Below are 10,381 nucleotides of genomic sequence, written 5' to 3' on the forward strand. Positions count from 1 at the left end.
TCGATCGGTTTTATGCTGGTAGGAAACTGTTTTAGGCGCATCTCAACATTTTGTATTACAGCCAGACAAGAACATGCGAGGCCGTCACGGCCGGCGAGCGATGATGATGAGCTCCGTTGCTGGAGGCGCAGGGCAGAGGCAAGGAGACGGCGGCATGTTAACCCGGATTAGTTTATCCCGTCGGGGTGGCGCAGTTTGATCCCGGCCGCCCTGAATGATTGCCATGTGTAGGACAACCAGATACAGCTGCGAGTATTCTACTCACCCACTGTCATGAGTCATGGCCAACGCTCACGACGCAGACCCCAATTCCTCGCAGACTCGTCGTAGCCGCGTGATATTCTACCCCACCCGCCGCTGTACCACCACCTCTACCACGACTAGTACTGCCAGGGAGGGGCCGAGGGGGGACTCAGTCACAGCGAAGAAGGGTTTGTCCTGTCGGCCTTCGCTGCCACCTCCTCCTCCCCCCGCCACCGCGCCGACTTCACGCCGGGGACTCCCTCTCCGCCGCCGAACCTGCGGGTCGGCGACGCCCTCGCCGGACCCCCGAGGGAGGCGGGCTCCCGGGCTGCTGAGCCCAGCCAGCAGGGCCGCCGCCGCCGCCGCCGGATCGCTGGCGCGGCCGCCCCGATCCGCGAGGACACGAGCCGCCGCCCGCGGATTTGGTAAGCACCGCCTCGGGCCGTGCGCCGCACCCACGCATGCGCGCGCAGATGTTGAGGCCAGTTCAAACTGTTCCGCGGTTTGGGGGATCTGGCTGCCCGCCCCGAACTGCCTCCGATTCGTAACTGCTCCCCCAGTTCCTTCAGTTTCCGCTGCGAATTCTGCCGCGCCGCCCGGACGCTCCAGCGATCTGTGTTGCGTGCCCGCGCTCTGCTCCTCACGCGGATCTTGCTTCCGGCCTAAGATTTCAACAACCGCCGCCTGAAATTCGGGGCCGGGCGGTTTAGAGTTTCTTCTAGGTGCTTGCGTGTGTACTTGTCGGCACTGTTGTAGTCTTAATTGTTGCTTGTGGAAGTTTAGGAAGCAATGCTGAGTTAGGAGTCGTGATTTTTCGATGTACTACTAAGAAAGCTACACCTCTAAATCTACAAGTCTGTCTTAGTTGGGGTGTTCGAACTAGTCTCGTTCATTCATTGCGAAACTTCTTCAAATTGGTTACGTGGATTCAGCATTCTAGATGTAACCAGCCTAATCAGCACCCCCTTTTGCTTCTCAGTTTATTCATCGGGGATTCAGGGGCATTGTTTTCTCATTTCTGAATCATTTGATGATTTAAAAGCTGCTCTGATTTATCATTCTTTCCTCGCTTTTGCGTTCACAGCTACAAGTTCTTCAGCGGTGCGGAAACCGTTCTGCTAACAAGTTCCATCGCCGCCAAACGATACTGACAGCCCCCATGGCAAAGCCCGGCATTCTAGGCCGGAGGTATGTATAGTGCATCTACTTCATGGACAGGGCTCATGCCTAGTGACTTCTAATATTTTATTCTGTGCTCCTCAATGGAATGCATAATAATTTCTTTGCCAATCTTCATCAGCAGCAGCATGCCAAGATCAAATGAAGGCATGAGGCTTGTATTCTCAGCAGTTATCGGTATTATGCTAGGTTACTTGTTTGGGATATCCTTCCCCACAGTCAATATAACCAAGGTAAATTGGATCATTTGCATCTCTTGTTCTCTTATGCCACATACTTTAGACAATAATCTTTACTATCTGCACTTCGCAGCTTCATTTCCCTTCCAGTATTGTTTCCTATATTGAAGATAGAAACTCCGGAATCACAACCCAAACATTGTTGAACCATGCATGGACATCTGCAAACAGTCACAAGAAGAACAATTCTGATTCCAAGTCTGATGAAATTCCTAAGGTACTTTGCCAAGCTAGCACTTTTTAAGGGATTTTGTTAGCCTTTTGACTTGTGTCCTGTATTTGTTCAATGCAATCTGTGTTGGCTTTCTTCTTACTTATATCCTGTTTTGTTTTGATCGTACATTGTTTTAGTTAATTTTGGGTGATCATATTATTGGCCCATTACTTGAATTGCTCCTGTATTTCTCATGTTTAGTACGTGAATTTCAAATTCCGGGATTACATGTAGGATGTAAATTGTTTCTGCCCGTGTTAAAACGATCTAATGCATTACTGCATTCTTTATGGAAGTGTGTAAGTTTGTGACTAAATTTCTGATCCTCGATTATCACTGATATTTGATCGAAGTCCTCACTCTACTTAGATAGAAAAGATACGTGGTTCCTCCTAACTATTCTCATTCCTAGTTGGATTTGGGTAACCTCTTTTATTGAAGTATAGGACATAACTTGCCACATAGATGGCTGCTTCTCATAGATATAACAGCCTTTACTGCTTCTCATAGATAAAGCTGGTTTTATTTTATTTTTAATAACTATTCTTTATTCAGATTTATGTTACCTCAAACCCTAAAGGTGCTGAAAGGCTCCCACCAGGTATTGTCGTATCTGAAACAGACCTCTATCTGCGAAGATTGTGGGGTGAACCTAGTGAGGTTAGTTGTTGTTTCACTTGCTAAGTAGCAAATGATGCTTTTAAATCTCTTACTGACGTTTTTAATACCCTTTTTTGATCTATGATCTGAAACATATCATCAGGATCTTACTATCCAGCCAAAGTACCTTGTTACATTTACAGTTGGAATTGCGCAAAAGGCAAATATTGACGCAGCAGTCAAAAAGGTAATTAATTAGACATGTAGCATGCTTAAACAGAATGCCCTGGATAAAATATATTCTGGTACTGATTTGGTAAAACTGATGATGCATCGCAGTGAATTGCTCAATTTCTTCATATACAAAATAGTAATGATTGCTTTTGATATTCATGCATGTCTTCTATATAGTTCTCGGAGAACTTCACAATTATGCTGTTCCACTATGATGGTCGGACTACTGAATGGGATGAATTTGAGTGGTCAAAAAGGGCCATCCATGTGAGTGTTAGCAAGCAAACTAAGTGGTAAGTTTGTGCTATTGTTTATCAAGTTCTTTTGCACTCTTTCTATTTGTTTGACCGTCAAAGCTTAATGCTTCTTATAATTTACCCTAGGTGGTATGCCAAGAGATTTTTACATCCCGATGTCGTTGCCCGGTATGACTACATATTTATCTGGGATGAGGATCTAGGTGTTCAACATTTCAATGCAGAGGAGTAAGCACTGCACCCTTGTTTCCTTTGCTGTCCCCCTGGTGTTCCTTCTGAGGAAGATAATTTCAATACAACTCTTTTGTCAGGTACATCAAGCTTGTTAGGAAGCATGGGCTGGAGATCTCTCAACCTGGTTTGGAACCTGATAGAGGTCTGACATGGCAAATGACTAAGCGGCGTGGTGATCGAGAAGTTCACAAGTGAGTTATAGAACATATATTCTTGTTGATGCTTAACCATCGCCCACCTAGACCAGTTCCTTATGTGACATTTTGCTTTATACAGAGTAACCGAGGAGAGGCCAGGCTGGTGTTCGGATCCCCATCTGCCACCGTGTGCAGCGTAGGGGCCAAATTGTTTATTGTTAATGTATCTTGATCTTTCAAAATTTGTCTTCACATTCAATTTGATGTGCAGATTCGTAGAAATTATGGCAACTGTGTTCTCTAGGGATGCATGGCGCTGTGTATGGCATATGATTCAGGTGGAGTGTCATTTCGATCTCTTAGTCATCTTGTTTGGAGCCGGTATGCTTACGCTTTCACACACTACTTCCTGCAGAACGACTTGATCCATGGATGGGGCCTCGATTTTGCTCTTAGGAAATGTGTGGAGGTATTTTCTTTGCTCTCTTGAAAGTGACCACTGTACATTTAAGTTAACCTCCTAAAGGTCTAGGATAGCTTAAATTGATTGCTAGGGACCCTGTAGAATTGGGGCGTAGATAGCAATGCATAGGAAGTTTGGCGGGTTTATTCCTTTGATCCAAAAGGAGCTTCATAGAAAGAAAAATAATGCTATGGACTGTAATCCTACAAAACCCTTTTGATCCAAAGGAGTAGTCTGCATGATTAATTATTTGATGACATTTTCATAGAAGGCTAGCACCATCCAAAATTATATCTCGACAATAACTCTAGGGGGCTGTAGTTATGTGTTTCTTCACTTTACATGCTTTCCCCAAACATCCATGTTTTACTGATTGGAACTGTTCTACTTGATCTTAAATTAAACAGCCAGCTCATGAGAAAATTGGAGTTGTTGACGCTCAGTGGATTGTTCATCAGGGTGTTCCATCACTTGGTAACCAGGTATAGTCACCGTTTCATCTCACCTATCACTGTATGCCGTCACTTGTTTCCTGACCTGTAGTATTCTTTTCTGTCAGGGCAAGTCGGAGAATGGAAGAGCACCATGGGAAGGGGTAAGCACAATCTTACTGATTTCATTACGTATTCTTCACATTTCAATGTACACGAATTCTGTACTCCATGCTGTGACACAAATCAATTTATGCCTGTGGATTTACACTTACCGTCATACTCCACTTGTTTGGTGCGCGCCACAGGTAAGAGGGCGGTGTAGAAAAGAGTGGGGGATATTCCAGGCAAGGCTGGCCGATGCCGAGAAGAAGTATTACTTGGATCAAGGGATCACGCCGCCGAATTCGACTTCAGTCTAGACGAAATCACACGGTGCACAGGAACCATATTAGGTTTCTGTTGAGGAAACCTGGCCCTTACCTGCTCAGTATCGTTCATGATGAAAATAGAAGCTGCCTACTAGTATAGCTGAAGCTCCCGGGCCAGATCTGTACATGGGTTACCCACTTACCACGACGACCATCAAGAGCATGTTGCAGAGAGACGCATGCTAATAATCAGACTTGTGTACCACGTAGTATATTATTGTACTGATGCCACTTACGGTGGATTCAGAATATGAGTTAGAAGTACATCTTATTTAGACACTTTTGCAATGCAAAGGTCCACCAAATACTGGCATACTACACATGCAGGAGCATGTGGAAGATAAGTATCACTGCAGGTAGGATTGTATCACGCCGGTAGTCGTCGCTTGTGGGCAGGACGCAGGAGCTCAGTAGTAGCTGTGCTTCATGGGCTGCGCCCACCCGCCGCCGTAGCCGCCGCCGGAGTACCCCTGGGTGGTGGAGCTCTGGTACGCCGCCTCGTAGTGGCTCCCGCCGCCGAGCCGCTGGCGGCGCTCATACGCGGAGTAGTACTGTGTGGCGCCGGGCACGGTGCTGCCGCCGTATCCGCCGCCCAGCACCTCGTCTTCGCAGTCGCTCTCTTCGTCGCTCTCCCACCCGAACTGGTTGTATTGCAGCTGCTTCTGCATCTGCCGGCGTTGGACAAGAGCGTCATACCCTGCGACGTCGCCGCCGTCGCACCCTTGCTGCTGGTACGCATTTTGCCCGTACCCGTGCTTCTGGGCGAGCGCGTCGTACGACGCCTTCTGCCCGCCATAGGCGCCGTGCTGGAAAGCAGAGTCGTACCCTCCGGCCATCTGCCCGCCGCCGTAGCCGTGCTTCGTCTGCTTCGCGCCACCGTGGTGGAAAGCAGCGTCGTACCCTCCGGCATCAGCGCCGTGCCCGTAAGCCTTCTGCCCACCGCCGTAGCCGTGCTTCTGCGTCTCGCTGCCGTGGTGGGCACGGCCGTACCCTCCAGCGTCGCTCCCGTGCTGGTACGGCGCCTTCTGCTCGCCGTAGCCGTAGTTCTGCACTGAGCTGTCGTGGTGGACGGCGTCGTACCCTCCCGCTGCAGCGCCGTACGCCTTCTGCTCGCCGCCATAGCCATGCTTCTTCATGGCGCCGTAGCTGTCGTGGTGGAGGGCGGCGGCGGCGCTCCCATGCTCGTACGCCTTCTGCTCGCCATAGCCGTGCGCCTTCTCGCCATAGCCATGCTTCTGGACCTTGCTGTCGTACGCGTTCTGCTCGCCGTAGCCGTGCTTCTGGACCTTGCTGTCGTAAGCCTTCTGCTCGCCGTAGCCGTGCGCCTTCTCGCCGTAGCCATGCTTCTGGACCTTGCCGTCCTGGTGATACGCCGTGTGCTCGCCGCCGTAGCCGCTCTTCTGGACCTTGCTGTCCTGGTGGTGACCACCGTACGCCTTCTGCTCGCCGTAGCCATGCTTCTGCGCCGAGCTGTCATGGTGGGCCTCGGCCCCATTCTGGTAAGCCTTCTGCTCACCGTAGCCATGCTTCTGCGTCGTGCTGTCGTGGCTGACGGCGTCATAGCCTCCATGCTGGTACGCCGCCGCCTTTTGTCCGCCATAGGCGCCGTGCTTCTGCACGGAGCTTTCGTGGTGGTGAGCGCCATACCCTCCGGCGGCGCTCTCATGCTGGTACGACGACGCCTTCTGCTCACCATAGCCGCCGTGCTTCTGCCCGGCGTTGTCACGGACGAGGGCGTCGAAGCCTCCGACGTCGCCCCCGTACGCCTGCTGCCCGTAGCCGTGCTTCTGCACGTCGGCATCCTCAGAGCACAGCTCCGTGAGGGAGGCCGTCTTCTGCACGCCGCCGTTGTACCCGGCCTGCTTCTCGTTGAGGCTCATGTGGCTGATCTCCGTCATGACGGTGGTCACCGAGTCGGAGTTGTGGGTGTGGTAGCTTATCACGGGCTTGCTCTGGCCGTAGCCGCCGCCGAAGCCCAAAGCACGCTTGACGATGGACATGGCTGCTTGCTTGCTTGGGCTCCTGGCTACTTGCTCTTACTACTACGGCTTGGCTTGCTTAGTTGTTTTGCTAGTTGCTTTGTGGCGGTGTATGTGGCCATGGGAGGCAGGGTTTTATAGGCGCCGTGGCGAGGGTGGGAGCCATAGCATTTGTGCTTGGTATGGTAGCTGATGGATATATGCTCTAAACTTTATATCTGGTTAAGCATCTAGTGATTCGAACCTAGTTTCCGTGCTTGTCAGGAATGTAAATTTCCAAGCATCCTCGCCAAATTTCCAAGCATCTTGTATATATCTCCAAATTTCCAAGCATCTTGTTATTATTGTTGAAGATAAAGCCAAGATCCTATTCGCGAGCCATATTTGATGTCCTGTTTTCTTCCCACGCCTGGTGGGGATGCTTACTTATCGTATATTACAATGAAATGATTAGACAATTTGTGCTAACGTCACAAAAATAGATTTTTTCTGTCTTTCGAAAAGAGGGTAGAGACTGCTTGGCACTTGATGAATAATTTGATTTTTAGTAAAGGAAAGGAATCCATCGCGGCCTCGGTGAGCTTTGTTCAAAACTATTGGGCTTCTTTCTCGTCTTGTCGTGCAAACAAGCAGGTGATGATGTGCAACAAAGGTAAGCAATTAAGTGGTGGAAGAACTCCGGGTAACCACTAATATGTAGATTAATGTTATCTTCTGGAAGCCTCCTACCTTGCGTTTTTTCAAGATTAATGTCGACGCAAGTTTTGTGGAGGCCATCAAAGCTGCGAGCGTGGGGTGGTCGTTAGAGACCATTATGGACAAGTTATCATCTCCTCTTGGGATTACATTGGAGCTTGCCATAGCGTCTAGAAAGCGGAACTAAGAGCGACCCTATCCGGCTTGTATAGTGGTATCACTCTTGACAAGCCCATCATTTTAGAAACTGACTGTTCTTTTGTGGCTTCTGTATTTGGAAAAATGTGTTGACAGGTCAACTCCGATGGACCTAAAGAAGGAGGCATTGAATGTCTCTAAGCTGATGGTGGGTATAAAGATAGTCAAGATTAACGGGAGGGCCAATATGGCTGACAAGATTGCTAAGTTCAGTTTTAATAATAGGTTCAATGGTATTCTTTTTAATACTGGTCTGTCCTGCTTGGCAAATTTTGTAATGAATGGTTGTATGAACGTTATAATTTAATTAATATATGGTGGGTTTTTCCAAAAAAAGCAAAGAGGGTAGAAATCCCAGGCCCTGCATGGATAGATGTATGCAACATTCTATTATCACATAGTTTTTAAATATTCAAGATCACAAAATGGAGAATAAGATTGTCGGCGTTCTGGAAACGGGGGTTCCCAAACTTGTCTGCCTGCGGCCCGCGGCGTGGCTGAGCCAGCAGGCCGTACGTCCCATTTTCATCAACAAGACATTCAAGACCCTCGTGAGGCAGACGACGCAAGACCTCCTTTGGAGTAGCCTAGCCAGGCAGGCTCGTGAGGAGGGAGATATCAAGGCGGGGCAAACCTTATAAGGCCCTCGTGACGTGAGCCATGACGCACGACACCAGGCGGGCGCCAGCGCGCACAGCATTCTTATTTCCTCTTTGGTGCTAAGGAGGCCAGCGCAGTCGAAGAGTACCGAGACATCAGGTAAAGATTGTTATATTGGTGGAACGAGACCAAGACCAGGAGGACGGCAAGATGGAGGTCATCGTGGAGCCCAACATGGCTTCACCGCCAGAGTTTTTCGCAGGCCAAGACCACTTTTGTCAGGATAGCTTGTACTAGCTGTCCCCTTCAAATTTGCCCGTCGTTGTTGGCTCCCTTTCCGCTCAATATTTGGGGAGAGGATCAGGGCCTATATAAGTAGAGCTAGCCACCATAGTAGAGGCATCTCATCTTAGCTTGATCCAACCCGATCGAGAGCCTACTCACAAGAACACCTCAACCTCAGGAGGCTGTTCTTCCCTTGTACTGTTCATCATCAGCCCCAAAGGCAATCCACCACCACCACACCGAGTAGGGTATTACACCACAACGGTGACCCAAACCAGTATAAACCTCGTGTCTTTCTGTGTTGCGAGTTCGCCGAGTTCGTCTGCGAGATCTTAGCGAGATAGGGCGTAGATCGGTAGGAAGGAAATACTTCGCGCGCACCCCAGTGTTCGAATCTTAAGGGTTTGCCGGAACCCGACATCCGACATTTGGCGCGCCAGGTAGGGGTGCGCCGTAGCTTCCCTTCCATCAGTTTGTCGCTCCGTCGTCTCCATGGCGGACGCTCGCCGTGCTCGAGCTGAGCGTGGGGCCGCCCTCACCTCCCGCGTCGCTCAGACGGCTCCTGTCGGCGGGCCACATCGCCGTTCTCCGTCTCCCGCTGCCAACGCTGCCACCGGCCCGGCGGGGAACGGGCAGCAGGCGTCCTCGCTGCATCCTTCGGTGGCCCCTGCCGGTTCTTCGTCTCACGCGCACCGCGCTCCCATGGAGGCACGGGCCGCGTTCCTCGCGCCGAACGAGCTCCTGCGCTACCGCCCCGTCAACGACCTCTACGAGAAGTGGCTCGACCGCGTCGCCGAGCTCGTCCGCGCCGCGGGGGGCTCTCCGGCGCCGTCCCACTCTCTGCCTCCCCCTCAACCAGCCGCAGGTGACGGGGCTCATGGCGTGCCTCCACCACCTCAGCCCCAAGACGGTGCCTTGGCACCAAGGCGTGCGCGGCTCCGCAGCGTGATCCGCCGCGCCCGGCGCCCGCGCGCGAAGAGAGAAGCTGCCAAGAAATTCCGCGGTCGCGAGAAGCTGCACCTGCGCTCCCCGCGCCACCTCGTCAAGACCGCGCACCGCCCGCAGCGGTGCAGCGCGGACCTCGTCAAGACCAAGCTCCACCTCTAAAGCAGGCCCCGACAACCACGGCTGGCTGCCGCGCCTTCACCCCCGAGCTGCGTAGCGTCGTCTGGCCGGGCAAGTTCAAGTCGAATCTACCTCCTCTCTATGACGGTACCGCCGACCCCACGGAGTTCCTGCAGCTCTATGAGCTGAGCATCGAAGCGGCCAACAGAGACGAAAAGGTCATGGCAAACTGATTTCCCATGGCTCTCAATGATGGAGCTCGCTCCTGGCTCCTGAACCTGCAGCACGGCTCGATCTCCTCCTGGGACGAGATGCGCGACCGCTTCGTCGCCAACTTCCAGGGCACTCGCGACTGCCCACCGGCCGCGGGTGATCTACGCCGCATCAGGCAGCAACCAGGAGAGACCCTCCAGAAGTACATCCAGCGCTTCAACAACACCCGCCTCAAGATCCCCAAGGTCATGGATGAGACCATCATCTCCGCGTTTTCCGACGGTGTCCGTGACGTCAAGATGAAGGAAGAGCTTGCCATCCACGAGGAGCTCAGCACATCTCAGGAGCTGTTCAACCTGGCGACCAAGTGCGCAAGAGCTGAGGAGGGGCGCCTCTCCCTCCTTGAACTACCAGCCATGGGCGCGGAGGAGAAGAAGGCCAAGGCCAAGGACGTGAAGCGCAAGGAGGCAGTTGTGCTCGCAGCGGAGCCCGACATCAAGCGGGACAGAGATCAGCCCGATTTATCCAAGAACGGCCGACCATTTTGCTCCTTCCACAACCTGAACACCCACAACACCAGCGACTATCAAGAGCTCAGAGCCATACGAGAAGGACGCTACGGTCGACGCCCCGAGCGCAACGACCGGGGCTACGGCCGCGGAGGAGAACGTGGAGGCGGACGC

The 10,381-nt window shown here is 51.7% G+C and overlaps 2 protein-coding genes across 3 annotated transcripts; one reads left to right on the forward strand and one right to left on the reverse strand.

Annotated features, from left to right (window-relative positions):
* Window positions 1-333: 333 nt before the first annotated feature.
* LOC125545672 (uncharacterized) lies at window positions 334-4,941 on the forward strand. Of its 2 annotated transcripts, none has more exons than XM_048709693.2 (15): window positions 334-668; window positions 1,328-1,431; window positions 1,544-1,655; window positions 1,735-1,878; window positions 2,431-2,535; window positions 2,639-2,722; window positions 2,887-3,002; window positions 3,093-3,194; window positions 3,278-3,391; window positions 3,477-3,533; window positions 3,609-3,675; window positions 3,753-3,806; window positions 4,208-4,282; window positions 4,360-4,395; window positions 4,540-4,941. In XM_048709693.2, exons 2-15 carry the CDS (start codon window positions 1,403-1,405, stop codon window positions 4,651-4,653), a joined length of 1,209 nt encoding a protein of 402 aa, XP_048565650.1. In that variant the 5' UTR covers window positions 334-668; window positions 1,328-1,402; the 3' UTR covers window positions 4,654-4,941. The 2 variants fall into 2 exon arrangements, with proteins under 2 accessions (XP_048565650.1, XP_048565651.1); XM_048709694.2 differs by having other exon boundaries at window positions 336-668; window positions 1,547-1,655.
* LOC125545671 (uncharacterized) lies at window positions 4,846-6,759 on the reverse strand. The gene has a single exon (XM_048709692.2). It carries the CDS (start codon window positions 6,660-6,662, stop codon window positions 5,070-5,072), a length of 1,593 nt encoding a protein of 530 aa, XP_048565649.1. The 5' UTR covers window positions 6,663-6,759; the 3' UTR covers window positions 4,846-5,069.
* Window positions 6,760-10,381: the final 3,622 nt, after the last annotated feature.

The sequence above is a fragment of the Triticum urartu genome, chromosome 3A (assembly GCF_056163025.1).
Source record: "Triticum urartu cultivar PI428250 chromosome 3A, HENAU_Tu73, whole genome shotgun sequence".
NCBI classification, from domain to species: domain Eukaryota; kingdom Viridiplantae; phylum Streptophyta; class Magnoliopsida; order Poales; family Poaceae; genus Triticum; species Triticum urartu.

What these genes read in the sequence shown, in the direction of transcription:
- LOC125545671 (XM_048709692.2), bottom strand. Translation starts at nt 6,662, where the DNA reads ATGTCCATCGTCAAGCGTGCTTTGGGCTTCGGCGGCGGCTACGGCCAG.
- LOC125545672 (XM_048709693.2), top strand. Translation starts at nt 1,403, where the DNA reads ATGGCAAAGCCCGGCATTCTAGGCCGGAG. An exon ending in AGTCTGATGAAATTCCTAAG is followed by an intron (nt 1,879 to 2,430) that starts GTACTTTGCCAA and finishes TTCTTTATTCAG; the next exon opens with ATTTATGTTACCTCAAACCC. An exon ending in GGTGATCGAGAAGTTCACAA is followed by an intron (nt 3,392 to 3,476) that starts GTGAGTTATAGA and finishes TGCTTTATACAG; the next exon opens with AGTAACCGAGGAGAGGCCAG.